The sequence below is a fragment of the Siniperca chuatsi genome, linkage group LG15, assembly GCF_020085105.1.
Source record: "Siniperca chuatsi isolate FFG_IHB_CAS linkage group LG15, ASM2008510v1, whole genome shotgun sequence".
Classification (NCBI taxonomy): Eukaryota; Metazoa; Chordata; class Actinopteri; order Centrarchiformes; family Sinipercidae; genus Siniperca; species Siniperca chuatsi.
The window spans coordinates 22549815-22570523 of NC_058056.1; the positions used below are offsets into that span (position 1 = coordinate 22549815).

At 41.0% G+C, this 20709-nt stretch overlaps 1 protein-coding gene across 2 annotated transcripts in view; it reads left to right on the plus strand.

The window, feature by feature from the left end:
- The first annotated feature begins 13362 nt into the window (after window positions 1-13362).
- Window positions 13363-20709, plus strand: part of trim9 (tripartite motif containing 9) — a 42605-nt gene continuing 35258 nt past the window's right edge. Inside the window, exon 1 of one of the 2 annotated variants that reach the window (XM_044166727.1) lies at window positions 13363-14588. In XM_044166727.1, the coding sequence (XP_044022662.1) occupies window positions 13752-14588 (837 nt within the window). In that variant the 5' untranslated portion in view covers window positions 13363-13751. The remainder of the gene's footprint in view (window positions 14589-20709) is intronic. The other variant, XM_044166726.1, reaches the window with a different exon arrangement.

Below are 20709 nucleotides of genomic sequence, written 5' to 3' on the forward strand. Positions count from 1 at the left end.
CAACAAAGTGCAGCATGAAGGAAATCAATACATATTGTATGTAGTCCTCTGCTGTCCAAACAGCCAATATAACAGAAGATGGCATCGATATTTGTAAGAGTACAAGCAAGCGTGTGTTCACCACCCACATTATTAAGCGTGTGCATACAGGATGAGAAGCACCACTGTGCTATAGATTCTGTCATGAACATCAGTATGCAGTCAAATGTTTGAGGGCACATTTTACAGGGAGATACATTTTCATTGTGTAGCCTTTTTTAGCCATGCTAGTGGCGTGGTTCTGGCAATGTCAGTGGCATGGTTGGTCCACCACTTTGGTCCAGACTGAAATATCTCAACAACTATTGGATAGATTACCATGAACTTTGGTTCAGACATTCATGTCCACCTCAGGATGAATAGTAATAACTTTGGTGACCCCTTAACTTTTTCTCTAGTGCCACCAGCAGGTCAAAAATGTAATTTGTCCAATACTTTGGTTTATGACCAAATACCTTCAAAACTGACATTCCCATCAGCTGTTCTTTGTTTAGTGCCAATTAGCAAATGTTAGCTTGCTAATATGCTAAACTAAGATGGTGAACCTGGTAAATATTACCTGCTCAACGCTGTGAGCATGTTAGCATTTAGCTCATAGCACTACTGTGTCTACAGTACGTACAGCCTCACAGAGCTGTTAGCGTGGCTGAGGCCTCATAGTTTTGTTATTTTGTGTCTCTTTCTGTCTAAAAAAAAACTCTCTCAAAGAATTGCACAGAACAAGAAACAAGGCTGCAACAACTCAGAGATGCTTGCAGTTCAGGGACAAGAGTCCTAAATTGCTCCCAAAGGGCAGGTCAGCGCTAAGCCATCGGTGTATGAGTGTGATGGGTGAATGAGAGGTAAATGTAAAGCGATTTGTCTATTAAGGTATTCATACTTTTTGGCTGCACATCAAAGCACATATAGTTGAATGTGCTGTGGTTCAATTGCTTCTCCTCTACCCCACTTCACAGCCTAATATTATAGTGAAAGGCTGTTTTTACCTGAATACTCTGTGATCCCCTGAGGAGACGATGCTGCAAAACACCAAATAACCCCTCATCTTTGCTCACAATGTACCTGAACATTCATCCAATCTAATTTTAAAGCAGCAATGATTACAACAGCAACTCTGTTCTCTCTGTTTGTTTTATTTGTGACTCATGGTGGATGATTCACCCTCATCCGAATATTAAAGAACACAGCTCTCTGCCTTCACCCAAACTTTAGTTCAAATGCATTAACACTAAGAGCCCTGAGGAGGCCATTAACGTTCAAACGTGCTCACATTAATGTTGACACTGAAGGTGAAGGCAAGAGGTGCTGAACACGTGTGACATTAATAAACAGTGAAACAAATGGCATCCTCTGTTATCTCTTTTGCTGCTAATGGCATATTATATGGTGAGACATCTGAAACATGCATCTGTTGAGGCATAATGGAGCTGACAAACTCAGTATACTTCAAAATTAGATTTAAAATAAGATGCTGCTTTGTGTTGTCTTCTTTTGTGTCCCTGAAGGATTATTGTAATATGTGTGTACACCAGCACAAAGGCTGCTGTGTATTTTTTTAAATGGCCTCGAGTCAATATTACATTACAGTACACTGTTGCTTCTATAGTCTGTCAGGCCAGCTTATTTGACTGGTCAGACATTTATATCTGGATCTGTGCACACATGCACAGATCCTTTCCTGGATTGAAATTGAATTTGTGGAAGACATCTTCCAGATCCTGCAGTGACTCAGACTTCAAAGTCCATATTTCAGGATTAATCAGTGGAAGAAAGTAATGTTTTTTTCCATTTTGTTTTCTTGATTTATAAGCACAATGCACATTAATCAACATTTCTGTAAACAGGTCTGCGTTGGCTGGATAATTTTCAACTGCAATCCTTTGGAAAGATGGTCTAAAACTAATAAGTACATATCCAAAACTAGTCCATGCATTTGTTACTTGTAGGCTGTATTATTGTAATTCCTTATTATCAGGCTGCACCGAATAAGTACTCCAGATGATCCAGAATGCACGGTCTGCACGTGTACTGACAAGAACTAGGAAAAGAGATCATATTTCTCCGATATTAGCTTCTCTTCACCTACAAAGCTCTTAATGGTCAGGCACCATCGTATTGTAAAGAGCTCATAATACCTTATTACCCCATTAGAGCACTGCGCTTCCAGAATACAGGGTTACTTGTGGTTCCTAGAGTCTCCAAAAGTAGAATGGGAGCCAGAGCCTTCAGTTATCAAGCTCCTCTCCTGTGGAATCAGGTCCCAGTTTGGGTTTGGGAGGCAGACACCATCTCCACATTTAAGAGTAGGCTTAAAATTTTCCTCTTTGATAAAAGCTTCTAGTTAGGGCTGGCTCAGGTGAGTCTTGAACCATCCCTTAGTTATGAGTTATTAGTTATTAGTTTGATGAGAAGATTGATACCATGCTCATGTCTTTTCGTTAAGTACAGAGATACTGCCAAAGGGTGGTTAGCCTAGCTTAGCATAAAGACAGAAGAGAGAAGGGTTACTTCTCTCTTATTATATTATTTAATCCTAGTGGAAGTGGGCTCATCCAGGATGACAATGCCTCCATTGACATGTTACAAGAGCTCACTGACTGGTTTGGTAAAGTATTACGTGTACTATATGCTGTGGCCTTTGCAATCACCAGATTTCAACCCAATCCAAACCCAAAAACCACCAATGGGACATCTTGGACTAATGTGTTATGTTGGGATCTGACTACTTGATGTTGTTGTCTTTTGAGATGGTCACTGTGTCAGATTAGATGATCATAGATCATAAATTGATCACAAATTCTTGCTGTGAGTGGCTGAGAGACATGTTGAATCCAGACCAATCCTAGCTTGCCTTCTTTCATGACTTGCATAAAGTACACAGGTGATTTCTAAGATGCCATGGACCAACTTCGCTGTTTTATCTGACAGCATCGATGTTTACGTATGTAATCACAATTTTATGAATGACACGTGGCAGTCTTTTCCTTAACAGTCAGTAGAAAGAGGGTGACTTTGTGGGGTTGCAGCATGTAAATGTGTGCAAAGGCTGATGTTGCATTAACAGGTGTGATTAATTGGTGTAAAGCTCCTGATCCAAGGATGATCAAATGGTTGTAGGTTCACCGAGATTAAATAAAACGTCATTCCGCTTTCTCTTCTCCATGTTTACAGTTGAAGGGCACTCTGAGCACCTATTGGTCATTGTCACAGAACATCATAGAAGTGGTCTAACTATTAAGAAGGCAAAAAAATTTGGACATGCTAGTCTTTTTGTCGTGTTGTCGTGAGGTGTTTTGTCTTCCACTATGACACACTTGCCCAACGCTCTACGTTTGTTAGGTTGATATATCATGTAGTCTTATCTCTGCATTAAGTACATTTTGGTTTATTGTGGTATTTAAACTTTTAAGTAAAGGCTCTGAGTACTTTCACTACTGGAAATGATACTTTCAGATCTCTATGCTCTGCTCTCACTGTTTGGCAAACACAGACGCAACAACTTGCGCTGTTTGTACTCCCTGCAGGGCCTTTGCTGCTAAAATACCATCAATCCTGCTCATACTCATCCATATACAGAAAGAGGCTCTTATATAAGACGGATTTCCTTGTTTCTAAGAATGCCCAATGCCCATGTAAGTACAATCATTCATGACTCAGTGACAGATGATGCTCACACAGGCCTCTATTGGTGTCTGAGAGGGAGGAGGGATTGTTGGAAGCAGTGGGAGGACAGGACAGAAAGGTGTGAGGAAACAGCCTGAATAGCAAGAGGTAGGAGGCACACAATGGCGTATCATCCATGGACAGACACCCACACAGACACAGACTCATCAAAACCTTAAACAATACATTTATGTAACAAGCTTCCTGCCTTGAGCAAAGTACATGAGTAAATTCAATTCCTTTACAAAAATAGACATGTCCTTTGAAACAGACACCTCTTTCGGATGTGACGTAAAAGGTTTCTCTCGTCATAACTCACCTCTTAGTATACTGAGCGTTACATTGCTGTCAAGATGCCAAGTGCATTGTGCACTAGAGCTGGCAGCCACATTAGGTAATTTATTGATTCACGAAGATGCCTCATTAAACTAACTAAAGTTCTTCAGAGGTTTGTTAGTTCTTCAGACTCTTTGTCTGCTCTTCGTCTTTGTTCCTCTGTCAGATCGTCCTAGTAGCTATGTTTGTTTCTTGCATTGTGCTTTTGTGTTTGATCTGTTTCCTGAATGTTAGTCCAAACCTGTTGCCAGTCTACCTGTCTGCCTGCCTGTACCTGCCTTTTGTCATCCTGCCGTCTTGACTGTCTACATTTGGGTCCTTCCCCTTCCGCACCCCAGTGACAGTATATAATGTAGAGTATGAACTTGGATTGGGGTTCAGAGAGAATATACATGTTGAAAAAGAGAATGAATTACAAATATCATGTAGCATTTCACTTACATAATTTTCTGAAGTAACACAAAATAGTAAATTAATATACAGTAGTACAGTTTACAACTTTGTTGATTGTATTTTTCTTGTCATGTCTCACGGCAAGACTTTCATGAAAAAGTACAAACCAACAAATACCATTTTCTTGGATGAAAAACATTGATTATAGTCTGGTCTGTTTACCAACTATTTACATCTTTGGAGCAAGAGTTATTCATTGAAGATTATGGGTAGCACTGGGTAGCACTGTAGTTTTCAACCAATGCAATTTCTCAGCTTTGGAGACTTAATATTATTACCAAAACACAAGAACATACACCAGGTTGGTTTAATTTTCAAAGACGTTTTCCTTTCTCCATACTGGACATGTGGCCTCACCTTGCAATCTACACTTAAATGCAGTTTACTGGGAAAAAAATCCACAATCCTCATTCAGTACAACACACAGCACCAAATGGTTGAGCCAAAGCTAACATGAGGCTGCCACAGTCTGTCATTTGTTTTTTCACTTTTTTCCCTCTATGCTGCAATCTATTGCAACCCAGTTCATCACAGAGATAAAGTCCAACTGTAAATTTTTTAAATATTGCTCAAAGCCATGATGGACTGTGTTGTCAGGGTAGCTGTTGCTGAATCACTGTGCTTTTAAAGAGGATTGTGGATTTCCCTCCCCATTTAGTTATATTGGACTCTAGATAGAAAGTTGCCTGTCCAGTATGAAGAAAAGGACATATGACTGAAATAATGAAACCTATAATGTACAATGTACAGGTATGTACTACCTAGGAATTTATATCTACAGATGTAAGTGTGTACTTTAAACATTCATCTGTTCCTTTACACTTCGAGGATGAGTTGAATTAAATAAGAATAACATTATAGAACTACAACTAGACACCCATGTGGGAATGTGGGACTGGATGTACACAACAAGCTGTGCTTACCTGTGATGTGATACAGGCAGCAAAGAGCAAGTAAAATATGAATGAGAATAGTTGACTTACATTAACAACAAAGAAAACATTCCCCATAACCTTAGCCATTAGAGGTATATATGTACTTGTTATTCTTTCCTGATTTTCAGTGTCTCCCTGTAGTACAGTGTGATGGGTCTAATATTAGTTCAGGGGAGACCTACTGTACGATGAAATTTTAAGGCTTTCAGTGATGGTCTGTGTTGTACAGTAGTTTGTAGTGCATTAACAGCGGTTTTCTAACAAACTCAGCTGCCTTTGGCCTATTTAAGCTTCTATTTTTGACTCTCTTTCCTCTCAAAAAGGACAGGAATAGCACCTTGTGTTTAGAGGTATACTTGGCCTGGGTAGCTCAGTGTGTTAAAGGAACATTCCAATATTTTTCAACCTCGGTCATAGTCAAGTTATATCGTTTAGACCGAAATTTTCCGAGCAACAGTCAGAAAAGCCGTTAACGTCAGCCTCCTCCTGGGAATTTCTGACAGCTATTTCCTACTTGGTGAAATGTTAACAAACGTGTGGCAAAAAGGCTGCAAAGCCACCATCGCTGACAGTTACATCTGAATAAAATCTAATATTAACACGAATACAATCGATTTAGCTAATTTCAAAGGAGCTATACAGTTTGTATCTGGTTTTACGAACCGCTCCAAATGCATAACACAGCAAAGGTAGCTAATTTAGGCTATCTAAATGGTGTGACTACAAGGCAGTGAGCGTAATCATCTTGGAATAATGCGTGAACTCTCCAAAGTTGAAATAACGGGAGTTTTCCCTGTCCTTTCCCATTCAGCATTGCATGAATTCAGTATTTTTCTCATGTAATTGTGGCTGTTCTGACTAATAGGTCATGCATACTTTTCACTCACCACCTCTATTTTAGACAAACTGGAAAAACTACTCCGGCAAAACGTATATCGGGGAAAATATTGCAAGGTGAGCCTCCTAAAGCTTTCCAAATAAACTTCAGTTTGTGTGTGCATTTACATAAACCACATGATTTATACTTCCCACAAGACATACTGCTTTCCAAGAAAAATATAAATTCAACCATTCAATCATGACCCTTCACCGTGATTTATCCAGCAAGGCCAATGCCAAAACTTGACTGTTGGCTTTCTAATGTCCTTTGCTGTCAGAGCTGGTGTTCACCACAGAGCCTCTTCTTGCACCCCAGGGGGCTGCTGCTGCTGAGATGGGGGGAGGCACCAATGAACAAACCAGTGGATCAATGGTCACCAAGCCAACCTCTCTGTCCTCATCTATTGCCTGTGGGAGGTCAAGTCTGTTGGCAGAAAGGAGACCTGGGTGTGGCTGACTGTGAAATGGAGAGACATTTAAGGAAAAGGGAAACAAAGAAACAAGGAAAAGGGAGGATAGATAGCAAAGATAAGAATCTATAGTATGTTAGGAGCCTGACATCATGGAAATGTGTATGTTTTTATTTTCACTTAAATGCTGCGTAGACCTTTGGGTCTCAAACTAAGAGAAACAATGATTATAACCTTCGGCTTATCGTAGAAAGGGTTTCAGTCGTAGTCATCTGGACACTGTTTTCAGAATCAAGACGTTTCGGCTCCCATCCGGAAGTCATTCTCAATTGATGTCCTGAAATGCATGCATGAATTGCTATGTAGGGGTGGTCATCACGGTTGCTTTTTGTATGGAGAACTGACCGTTTTGTCCAATCGGCTTTGGTCTTCCGGTTGATTTTGGGGTGGTGAAACAAAGCCTCCAGCACATCTAGATTTCCCAAGTCTGTCATGAATAAGTCTGACTTTTTGCAGCAAAGTTTTCCTCAAATGTATTTGATAATAGTGAGTAACACAGCACAAATTGGACTTTATATTACATTACGTGTTCAATAACTCTCCCTAAACAGTAAAACTGTGTCCTCCGTCACTCTGAGATTTGAAACAACATCACTACAGTAGCTTTATGAGTTCTAATCCCTGAGGTTTTACAGTGTGGAGATAGAGGGGAGTCATATTTCACCAACTGCTGTTAATGGCTCTTCATAATTGATAAAGGTGTTTAATGGGTTTAAATCTCTTTGCTTCAGGCTGTAGCATGAGGGCTGTTTCTCTGTTCTTCACAAGTCCCAATTTCCCATGCTTTATGTCTACTGATGGATATCGCCATCAAACTTTCATTGGACCAGAATTTATTTTTTCTCCTTTTCTATCTTTTTTGTAAAAGCAGCATACGGTACCTCCTCTAGTTAATGGCATCTTTCCTCTCATGAAAAATAAACTCTAGGATTGGCTGTAACATCATACAGTCATTTTTGTGTATTCTTGTGCTCCATTTTTCTGCACCTGTTCTGTTTTCACTAAATCGGAGGTAAACAAAGGAGTCCTCAGGCCAGTAACAAAGCCTGCAGTAACAGGAGCTGATTCCTTTAGCGGGGACTCCCTGCTGGATGCTGGGTGGGGGTTGGGAGAAGAACTGAATGTATGGACTGAGGCTTGTGAAGCACATTGCAATTGTATTGTCGAAAATGTTGCTGGTGCTGGCCAAAGTTAAAATCACATAAAGAGAAGAGGGAAAACAATATGATATCCATCTGGGAATCCATTTGTACATTGCCCGACACCATAACTCTTAACTTTCTTGGCATTTCTGGGTTAGTCAGAGTATTACATCAGTCATTCCTTGGAGGAGAGGAGGAAATGTGTATCTGGTCAATAAAAAGGGCTCCACACTCTTCTCTGAAGCCTTGTTTAACTACACAACTATATATTAAAATAAATGATCCCTACAGACACATTTATTTCTGCGTGGCTCAACTAATCTCAAACTACATGTCACTTACTTCATTTGTATGCTTTAGCCCACAGGACCTCACCTACATTTGAGTGATTGCATGTTTAAAGATAAAGAATCAATATTCTACATTCTGCGCCTAATCCTCTGGTTTCTTTGGGTTAGGAGAACATTCTGTGAGTCCCCTGTGCAACAGGAGAGCTGGGTTTAGTAGCAAATCCCCATCCCACTTAGAATAAAAAATCATTAGGCTATTAATTGCGGCCCAGATTCCCTGCAGAGCCCGACGGTTTGCACGGGAGGCGTGGAAAGTGATGCTGCACATGGAGGCTCACATGTATTTTCAGAAAGCCAACACATACAGTAAAATTACTATGGCAGTTTTGCTAATGTTGCTCTCCATTAGCAATGCAGCAGTGCATTGTCGATTGCTTGTTTTTGTGGAAATTCACAATAACGCTGACCCTGGCCCCTCTTATAGGAAGGCTGTGTGCAGCAAGCAGGCAGAGACAAATAACCATCAAGCACATACCAGAGCACTTAAATGTATTTCAGCTGCAGTTTCAGCTGCTTTGGCCTTTGTATTTTCACTGACAACATGACGCTGAGAGGCAAAGAGCCAATCCAAATCAGTGGCTAAGAAACACATCATTATGGCATTCCTCTTGTGCTGATTCCCTGCACAGACATGCAATATTTAAACTCAGCATGCAAAAAGGTGAACAAACAGGCAAAAATGTAGTGGTTTCACTGGATCAATCTTTCCCTGATATCAGTAATGCTGCATGTCTTGACAGCAAGCATTAAAAATGTGTTTGGGCATTCTCCAAAAGAACAAACAAATTAATGTGAACCTAAACTGTATGATCCATGATTTTCTTTTTATTCAATTTGTATCAGAGCAGTAAAGTGAAAAGGTTAAATCCATAGACTGAAAATCTGAATAATCTTATTTACAAATTGAAATTTCCACCCCACGTGTTGATGTTTGCCAAGTTTTCTTAACTAATACACACAAAGAGCTGTAAAATGTTTCTATAATCTCCATAAATTAAGGTCAGCGGGCAGCCTAATGCAAAACGCCCACGTGGCCTGTGTAACTTTGCATTTTTCCTACAGGCTATGTTTGTAAAGCCTCTGTTTTATTTTCACACTCCTTACTTTCCCACTTCTTCTTTAGGATATTTATCTTGAGACCAAAATTGCACTTTAATAACCACAGAAAAAACATCTCAATGTTGTGTTTACTGTCATTAATTCTGGAGCATATTGAATTTAGAAATAATAATCATAAATATGAGGCATCATTTCCAGTTTCTCCCTGAAGGCCTAATTTACAAATACTGCATCAGAAATACGTATTTTTCAGGTCACTGTGAAGGGCACAGATGGTACTGAATCCATAAACATGAGTTCATGTGAGGTTGTAGGAGATGCTGCATTGCACTGAGATGTCAGGAAGTCAGCAGAGTGACTTTGGGCATTTGTCACCCAAGGTGCTCATTCTGCAACAAAGAACCATAATAGCAGATGGTGATCATGTGAGGACTGTTGCATAAGGAAAGGTAACTGGAGGTGAATGTGCAAGTGATCTTTAGGCAGTGAAGTTTGATTCTGTAGTTTCTGAAGGTTAGATAAAGCCATGAACTTTGTCAACTGCAAATGCACTATATAAATAGCCCAATATCCCAAGGGACGTCCAATGCCAACATTTAGTGCCAGGAAGTAGAGTGCTCTTATGTAGCGAGGCAAAAAGTAAAGGTGTGTAGGTCGGGGTGGTGGATGGGTGTGTAGCAAGTCCAACATGCAGGAGACTGGAGTTTGCCTTCCAGTCACGGAACTGCAATTGCCATTTACGTTTTTATTAACCGTAACCATTATTTTCCCCAAATATTAACTAAGTATTTCAGTTTCAAATCTGGAGGATTTGTTGTTAATTTACCATAAACACATGAATCTTTGAGCGTACTGTAGTTGCCATGCACAGATATTCCAGAAAGTTAGAATAACACTGGACATAAATGTCTTTTCAGCAAAACCACCAATTAACATTCATTCTAACCAGGATGCTGCTGACAGTCCTCATTTACTATAAAGCAATTTCAATTCTACTTCTTTATCTTTAACTCAAAACAAAAGAAACTTCAAAGCTTGTTTAGAAAGCAAGTTTGCTTCACCGTGTAATTTTGGACCCAGAATAACCATCCACTCCCCAAATTACAGTAACTTCCTACTTTAAAGAGTTATAAAACCACAACTTTTCTTAAGCCACAGCTCAGTAACAAAAACACCAGCCGCTTCTATTCATATCTTGACAATATCACCACTGCGTCCCATAGAGATTCCTATCTAGCCTGAGCTGTGTGCCGTAAGCTCCTGCAGTCTCGATGCCTCTGGAGCTGCAGAGGAAGTCTGTGGTGAGAAGAGTTAATAGACTCAGTGCAACACACAAAGGAGACTTCATCCCTTATCGATGGAGGGGCAGACCCCAATAAACTTTGTGAGCTCTGAGCAGGACGAATGAACTGTGGATTGAATACTGCTTATAACTAAAAATGGGGCTTTTTTTTTCTCTGGTGTGCAAGAGATCCAGGTATTGAAGGTGTAGTGATTAACTGAGCAGACATGTCTGCACATTTAAAGTTTCAGTGAAATGTGATCTTAGGATGGGACACAATACAGAGAAGGATCATGTGAAAACCAACGCCAAACCAACAGGTCTCTCAAAATTTGAGAGATTTCTCCACATACTGAAGGTGTGCATGGGGCAGTGCTGTTGCCTTGTCACACGCCAGTTAATCAGCAGCTATTTACATTTGTCCTCATGATGCCTCTTCTATGTTACTGCACATGAGGTCACATGAAAAAACAAGAATGGCTTTTTTTCTTTCCTTTTTGTTGTTTGTATTTTTGTTTTAATCAGTATTGTTGCTCTGCCCGTATTTTCACTAATTAATAAATCATTTTTTAAAAACGTTAACTTAATCACAGACTTAGGAGCATTCTGGGATGTAATCACAGAAAAGTCAAAAGAAATCTGTGAATATTTTCTCTCAGAGCCGCCTGATGTGTGTGCGTGTGTGTCCTGGCAGCAGGAGACTTTTGGCACTGACACAAAAAAGAAAATAAGATGAAATAGAGATTTAGAAGGATTGGCCACTTGTCTGCTAGGCAGCAAACAGGAAGATGCAGTGTGGCACCAAACCGAGGAGATTACAAAGAGAACAATGTCATCATGCTGGAGGCGTCAGCAAGCATGCATCCAAAAATAGCTGATGGTCTTGTTACAAACATTTGGTTTGAATCAACGTTGCATTTGGTTAAATCCAGGGAAATATTTACATGGATAAACTTGCCATTTGTTGTATATTTTCTTAGAATTATGAGCAGAAACATTATTAGCACAGAAGGCACTGATGGAAATTAAACACCTAATGCTTTGATAGTGTTACAGAAGTGAAAATCAGGAGCACAATGTGAGTTTTTAGATGATTATTATATCTAATGACAATGGAAATATGTATGTTTACAAGAGGATCATTTTATAAATAAATATAAATGTATAGTTTAGCTGTGTTGCTATAAATCCATGTTATCTTTGGATTTCCATAAGTTTGCTTTGAATCAACATTATTACTGATCTCAACAAGATTTACACTTTGATATTTTTATCAGCCAGCTTACCATCTGATGCACTGGACACATTCCTGAATGCCAGACTGATTATCTTTATTCGACAAAGACCTCCATATTAATGCTCTTCTCGTTCTCAAACAGCTTTACAAAATATGCAAATGTGATCACACTGAGTGGCCTCACGTTGCCCTCTGTGGGTCCCAGAAACAAGCATTCTGTTAAATAGGATTATTGCACTTAATTTCCCTATCAACAGCCCCACTGAAGGCTAAAACTGGGAGCTCACATTGCCATGGATGTCTCAGCGATGTCCGAGGCATTTGGCCACAGAAATGGAGATAGCTCTGGATACTGAAGAAAAACCTCTTTGGAGTGGAGTGGAGAGCTGCTGCTTTATCTTATCTCACAAGGTGTCAGTTTCCATGTTTTCAATCTCCCAGGAGTGATCTTTGCTTCCTCAGCAGCTGAGAAGAGAAGCTTTTCAACAAACAACACAAATCCTGCAAGTTTATACTGTGCAGCAGCTATGCAAAGCTGCATGGGTTTTATGTGCAGATCCTGGCTTAAGCAATCTTAAAATATTCTGTCCTTTTGATGTCAGTCAGAAAAATCAGATGTGGAAAGTAACTAAGTACAGTTTTGAGTATTGGTACCTTATTTTAGTATTTCCTTTTTATACTACTTTCTAATTTCACTCCACTACATTTCAGAGGGAAGAAATGTACTTTTTATGCCACTTTATTTATTTGACAGCTATATAATGCTGACATGGTTAGTCACTTGATCAATTAGTCTGTTGACAGAAGATTAATAACAATATAAAAAATCATTAGGTAATTTATCAAGCAAAAAATGTCAAACATTCACTGGCTCCAGCTTCTCAAATATAAAGATTTCCTGCTTTTCTCTCTTTTATATTATAGTTTCTTTGATTATTTTGGGGGTTTGGATTGTTGATCAGACAAAACAATCAATTTGAAGATGTGCATGGGCTCTGAGAGCTTGCGATAGGCATTTTCATTATTTTTTTGACATTTCATAATCAAATGATGAATCAATACTGTAAAATGCTAATAAAAAGTATCATTAGTTGCACAGATTATGATTTGGCATACAAACATGTGACTAGCCTATAAAATATGATGCATTTTTAATTAACTACCCAGCACTATAAATCAGTTTTAAAAAAAGCAACTACAACATTAATGTAGCAGTAAGAATAATCCACGTTTGCTGATAATTCTTCAGTACTTCAGTTACTGTTTGAATGTAGTTCTTGTACTTATAACTGAATATGTTTACATTGTGGTTTTGCTGTTCATTCTTAAGTAGGATAAATACTAAGACTAATCGGCTTAAGAGAGCATCTTCTAAAACAATACACAGTATTATCTTTGGTTTGGTTGTCTTCATAGAACCATAGAAATAACGAATTTGCATTTGATATAATAGTATGTCTACATGATTACATTTTATTAATTGTTCTGTATTAAAAGGATAGTCTTGCATTGTTTCCCTTACAATCCCTTAAACAATTATGTTGGTATTAGCAGTTCAGTAATGTACAGACACTAAACAGTACGTTGTTGTATCTCACTGTAAAGCTCATTAACGGACCCTCTCCAAAGTGACAGTTGAGTTATCCAATGGTTGTTTGGAATCCACTGGTTGTCCAATAGTAACCCAGTGTGAGTTAATACTGTTTGCCTATTGGTTAGTCTGCCTCCCCGGTACGGATGCCTTTCCTCTGGTCAAGGTTGCACTTGCAGGAATCTCAGTAGGACGCGACTGGAGTTCCGTTTACGCACAAACAGAGCAGCAGACTAATCAGCCGAGACTCTGCTGTAACTTTTCCTGTTTGTGTTTGTAGTCCACAGAGGAATCTCTCACCTCACAGAAGCAGCCATGGATGAAATGGAGGAAGAGTTAAAATGCCCTGTTTGCGGCTCTTTTTACCGGGAGCCCATCATACTGCCGTGCTCCCACAACATTTGCCTGGCTTGTGCCCGGAATATCCTTGTGCAGACCCCCGATGCTGAGTCCCCACAGAGCAGCCGAGCCTCCGGATCCGGCGTCTCCGACTATGATTATCTGGATTTGGATAAAATGAGTTTGTACAGTGAGGCGGACAGTGGATACGGTTCCTACGGGGGCTTCATCAGCGCTCCGACCACCCCTTGCCAAAAATCACCTAACGGAGTGCGGGTTTTCCCCCCGAGTGTCCCACAGCCTCCTCCGCAACAGCACCTGCTACCGCAGCCCGGCTCTTTACCCCCGATCCCGCGCAACTCCTGCATCACTTGCCCGCAGTGTCACCGCAGCCTCATCCTGGACGACCGGGGGCTCCGCGGATTCCCCAAGAACCGGGTGCTGGAGGGGGTTGTGGACAGGTATCAGCAGAGCAAAGCGGCTGCTCTCAAGTGCCAGCTCTGCGAGAAGAGTCCGAAAGAGGCCACTGTGATGTGCGAGCAGTGCGATGTCTTCTACTGCGACCCGTGCCGCCTCCGGTGCCATCCTCCCCGCGGTCCCCTCGCCAAGCATCGCCTGGTGCCGCCAGCGCAGGGGCGGATAAGTCGCCGCGCGAGTCCCCGCAAAATCTCCACTTGCACAGAGCACGAACTGGAGAACCTAAGCATGTACTGTGTGCAGTGTAAGATGCCTGTGTGTTATCAGTGTTTGGAAGAAGGGAAACACGGCACACATGAAGTCAAAGCTTTGGGCGCAATGTGGAAACTGCACAAGGTACGTGACTAAAACCATATCAAGCTGCAAAATCTTTGCTTACTGTTTACCAGTGCGTATTTTCTGTGTGTGTGTTTTAGTGTGTGTTTCATGTTCTTATACCCCTGTTGGGACTTTAACCTGAATGCACAATAACCCATGGGGTCACTGTGAGGACAAAAATTGAGGTCCCCACGGGTAGAGACTGCTTTTGAGTGTTATGGCTTGGTTTTAGGATGCAGGTTACAATTAGGTTAAGGTTAGGGTTAGGGAAAGCATTATGTCAATGACTGTCCCTACGGGGATAGTGAAACAAACTTGTGTGTGTGTGTGTGTGTGTGTGTGTGTGTGTGTGTGTGTGTGTAGCCTTTATTCACAACGGTTCATCATCCTCTGAGCTGAGCAACAAGTCTGCCTTGAAAATAATTTGCGCTATCTTGTCAGCTCCGCTTAGCATCCAGTACATAAACAGAGCTGTAGCAATGTTCCTTCTTTCACACTGGATTTAAATGAGTGCTTTACAACGCACAATACAGTAAGCGGGTGAATTTCCCTCCCTGACAAACCTCCAGCTCACATTTCATTCAGTTTCATGAGGCAAAGACGAGAAATGCTCACGTCTCCAAACTGGGAACTGTCTTTGGTGCGCAAAGCTGTCAGGAGGCAGCTCTATTTGAAATTCTGTTCACGAGTGGACAACCAGGAGCAGGCCTCCCTTATCAATAGGAAACTGCTTCTATCACATCTGCACTGCTGTTTAAAATGACGCACAAGTTGTTGTTCTGCCATAACTTCAGCTCTTGACCATTTGTCTCCTGAGCTTTCATACAGCAGATTCCTTCTCTCTATATATGTTCTCTCATCTGTGCTTTGACAGCTCACAGACGCCCCAGAGATCATTAGGCACGGCTAATATTGGAGCTATGCTTTAATAAGAACCAGCAGTGAAGCACAGATGCAGGCCTTTAGTGTGGATTGAGAGGCTATTTTGGAAACTGAGTTGTTGTGGGCAAGGAAGGCTGCAGAGCTGAGTTTATCTACACCTCTGCAGCAGTAACCCTCACCTCCACACTCTCAGCTTCCAGTGGTGAGGGAGGATGTAGAGCTAGACATAGACGCTCTTCAGTACTCACCAACACACACACACACACACACACACACACAGGGAGAGTGATGTGTAGTGATGGTGTCTCCTCCAAAAATATGGTGAATGCATTTGAGTTTTTGTGCACACGAAACTCACACACACATACACCACTGCCTCCCTACAGGTGTATAAGTTGTACTTATCATTTACAGCCAGAATTGGTCTTGTATGTCTTCAGAACAGCCATTTGACAGACCTCCAGTCCAATCATCTCTTCTAGATGGTGGCGAGATAGTGTGTCATCTCAGATGCATGAGGCAATTGTAAAATTGATGGAAAAATCAGAGGGGGTTGATCATTTCACTCACATGAAATTGCCATCGCTCGAGAAGTTGCTGACCTTTTCTGCTTCATCTTTCTTGGACCCAAAATGGGGAAAAAAGAGTCAAAGGAGCATTTTTAGAAACCAGTCGATGGTACCAGGGATATTAGTGCCAGAATGCAGCCTGTCCAGCCCTGTTTTTGGCTTCTATCATGGCACCTGCTTATTTCTGACCTGTTATCTGAAGCTGCTGCCTACAGAACTGTAACAGATGGCTGAGAGCTTGGAGCTGGCAGCGTTGAGGATGGGCATCTTTCAGAGCTTCAGGGTGTTCCTCATATAATTCATCAGGGAAAAAATGAGATTGTATTCCATATCCTGCGGATATACTGTATATACTCATGTGTCACTTGTACTTTTGCATAATGCACAGAGTATAGTGTAGAAACTCGAGGATGTACCCAAAGTGGTGGCTCTGGCTTCTTCTGAAATCTGATTGGTCACGCCCCAGATTTTCTTATACGTTACTGGCTGTTGAACTCTGACTGACATTGAAATGACCTGAAATATAAGATGTTGTTGTCTTAAGTAGGGCCGCAACTACAGTTTTTAAACTATAAAATGTCAGAAAATAGTAAAAAAAATAATAATAATAATAATAATTCCAAGAACCCAAGGTGATGTTTTCAAACAGCTTGTTTTATCTGTTCAACAGTCCAAAACCCCAAAATATTTAATTTCAAATGCTATAAAATAGAGGAAAGCAGCAAATCTTCACATTTGAGAAGCTGGACTCATCCTGTGCATCTTTAAAGCAATGTCAGTTAATTTGTTTTGGCCACTTGAAGGCAGCGCAACAAGTTGTAAATGTAACATTGGCATATGATCACCTTATAAAGTTGTTATGGTGAACCTATAAGCAAACAGTTGCTTATTTACACATCCAGCAGACACAGAGCAACATCAACTTTCATTTGGAGTTGTGTTTCTGGCACAAGACTCCAATACTTCCTTTTAGCTCTGTTTTGGTCTTCACCAACTCCTGAAAAAAAACACATTTGGCTCTTTAGCTGCTAAATGCTCCATTATGTTCACCAGCTAGTCACTAACTGTGTCTTTCTGCTGTTTTGGTGCTGGGCAGGTAGTGGACAGTGGGTTTTTAGAGCTTTTTAGCTGAAAACAGCTGCCTGCTGCTGCTGCTGGAAGTTGATGAGAGCGGTGAGAGTAAAATCAACACAGTAAAGTTGCGGGCCGTAAAATCAAAACAATGAGCTGAAAGACACTAAAACACTCTGAGAGATGAGGGAAACTGCAGAGTCTGTGATAATTCTCTCTGGGTTTGTCATTACGAGTGACACCTTTAATTAAACATAGTCATTTGATCCATTTTATATTTTTTTAAAAAGGCTAGTGCAGCTTTAAGGTTTGACTTTGGCCATATGCAAAACCATCCAGTATTCAAATGCATGTTGTATTTATGCTCTCACCCATAAACTCATACGACCACAAAAAAATGCACAAATGTACATAAACACACACATCTTACTTTTCCCTTTGTACTCAAAGTGATCAAAGCTGTTGGTTGTTTGATCCGTGTGATTTTGTGACTGGGCTGCTGCATTTTACTTCATCACTGTCTAATGTTGATGCAGTCAGTACAACACAGAGAAACTTGAACCTTGTTTCTTAAATCCACACCTGCAGCATTTACATTTCAGAGCTAAAAATGTTCTCGCTTATATCCTTTCAATAAGATCTCTTCAAGATCTTCAAGGTTTTTAATCTGCATCATCATCGTCGTCGTCTTGGTACACTAGGACAAACTGTGCTCTCTCTCTCTTTGTGAAACATTTTTCTCTTTATAGGGAGAAAGAGTTGAACCACCTGCCGCCATGGCAACCAAATTCCTCTTGATGTTGCGCAGAGCAGCAGAGGTCTCTAAGACACCGGACCCCACGAGGAATCCATCCCAGATGCTTTACAGCCTTTCCCCTCCTTCTTCTACAGTACATGTGTGTCTGTATGTGTGTGTGTGTGTGTGTGTGTGCTAAAATGAATGTTGCAGATCATTACTCCCGCTTCACTCCTTTTCTTTTTTCTTTTTAACAAATTTGTTTTATTGGGACATCGCATCATATTTACACAGCATCTTAAAGTAATAACGTATTTGTATATTTATATGTGTTCTAACAGACACACAAACAGATGAACAAATTATCAAAAGATACAGTTTAATAGAATTAACAGCCCCCCCAGCCCCCACCGTTGGTCCACTTTTTGCAAGATGAATTAGTGTTTCGTAGCATATGTAGTATATAGCTAGCACACTTACAGAAGAATGAGATTTTTTACAGTTTAAGGAGTGACATTAGATCAGTCTGCCTGGAGCTTTCTGCTGGAGGCTTAGGCGATTTCCAGTGTAGGAGGACGCATCTACTGGCAATGAGAGAGGCAAAGGACAGGACATTCAATTTCTTTTTAGTAAACTCAGGGTAGTTAAGGGGCACTCCAAAAATGGCCATGAGTGGACAGGGTGCAATGTCTGTACTTTGGACTTCTGGCATGATTTTGAAAAAGTCATGTCAAAACCCTGTTAATTTTGAGCATGACCAGAAGGTATGCGCTAGATGAGAGAGGGTAGAAGCACATCTATTACAGGCCTCGCTACTGCCAGGAAAGTATTTTGCTGCATTCTGTGGAGGACTTGAAATTGTATAAGATTGAGACGGGCACAAGAAGAGGAATAATTAACCTGCAGTTTGGCTTTTTCCCACCAGAGTTCTTGAAACTGAACTCCCAGTTCAGCCTCCCACTCGTGTTTGATTTTGGCAAGTGGAGGGGGGTCAGATCTGAGGACCCTGTCGGGTTTTCTGGTTTCTCTAAAATATTTGACAAGCCCTTAGGGGGCAAGTGAGGGAATGTAGTGCAATGATCCTTAACAAAACTGCGAGCTTGGAGATAGCAGAAAAAGTTATTTCGAGGCAGGTTATATTTGCTGGTCAAACTTTCAAAGTCGGCAAAGGTGCCTTCCAAAAACAAGTCTCTGAATGATATGATGCCTTTGTTACTCCAAATCATGTAAGCAGAGTCGAGTTTAGTTGATAGAAATGGATGGTTATTGCATAATGGGCCAAAGAGACTGAAGTTGAATAACTTGAAGGGTTTGCAGAACAAGGCATGTCAAGGCAGGCAATAAAAAAACACTGTTTTATCTCTTACCCCCCCCACCCCGGACTGCGTGACCGTGTCTAAACCACGATGATAATCAATTTCATGTCTCCAAAGTCAATTTCAGTCACAGAAGACGAGTAGAAATTTAAGAGCTACATAGTGTGACTCGTCCAGCTCTCGTCTGCCTCTTCAGATTTGTGTCAGAAGGTTTTATGTGGTGACAGCATGTCTGTGTTAATCTCTGTAAATCACATTAAAAAGAGTAAAGGGGCATCGTCAGAGTGTTAAATCCCTACATAGTGAGTGGTCTTCCTCGGCTCTTCACGGATGTCAGAAGAGGTCGCATTGGACCCTTAATGCAATCTTGGTCAAGCTCTGTCGCCCCAGTGTGTTTAGTGGCAATTAAAGGTGATTAATCACATAGAAGCTTAAGTACAAGAAGATGCGTGGGTGCGCACAAAATAAGTAGCAGACTGTAGCAGAAAATTTGTAATTTGCCCTCTTGCCACCGGAGGAGAGATAAATCAGAGGCAGCGGAGGAGATATTAACCCAGATGACCCTGAAAATTTCCCTTTGAGCTCTGCATGCAAGCAGAAAAAGGTTGTAGAAGTGAGTCTTTTGAGGAATTCGCAAGTGATTTAAGGAATTTTCCACTTCTAGTGTGCACATGTGCTCCCCTTTAATGTCACCATGTGTTTGATCCTAAGCTTCCTGACATAAACAGACGGCCTACCCACCCTGACACAAAGATAACACAGACGGATGCTCTGCAAGCTCTCATCCAAGATGCCCCAAAAAGCAGGCTAATGAGGACAGACAGAGCAGGTACTGGGACGAATATTTAAAGTCTCGTCTCGATATTGAGGACGATGTTGTCAGCAGCAGTTGATTAGTTTCTGGATGAGCTACCTGTAGCTCTGCCTGAGCTCAGAGGGAGCAAAGGAAAAGCCTTGAAAAGTCAGATGGCGGGATCCCCGTCCTTCTCTCCTGCTTTTACTCCTGTCTCCTAATAGTAATGAGACTGGCTGTCAGTCTGGATCCATTGTATCCACAGTTGGTCCCGCTGTGTGGCTGCTCAACTCACACTGACACTCAGGACATCATTACATTACATTTATTTAGCTGACGCTTTTATCCAAAGCGACATTTCAGCCATGTGCACACAATCCAAAAATTGCAAGAATCATGCAAGTACATCAACTTCATCAAATATGTTTAACTGCTTCAAGTGCTACATTTAGAAACAATAAGAGATAGAGAAAGGGTTTTTATTAATTATTTTTAAATACATTTTTATGGGCCAAGGTGCAGTGAGCAGATGAGTTTTCAGTCTGCGACGGAAGATGTGTAGAGTTTCTGCTGTCCTGATGTCGATGTGGAGCTCGTTCCACCATTGTGGAGCCAGGACTGCAAACTGTTGTGATTTTGTAGAGCAGTAGCTGGGCCCCCCCACCCCTCCCCCCTCATAGTGAGGGAGTAGCAAGCCGATTGGCAGTAGCAGAACATAGTGGACAAGCTGCGGTGTATGGTTTGACCAGGTCCTGGATGTAGGATGGGCCTG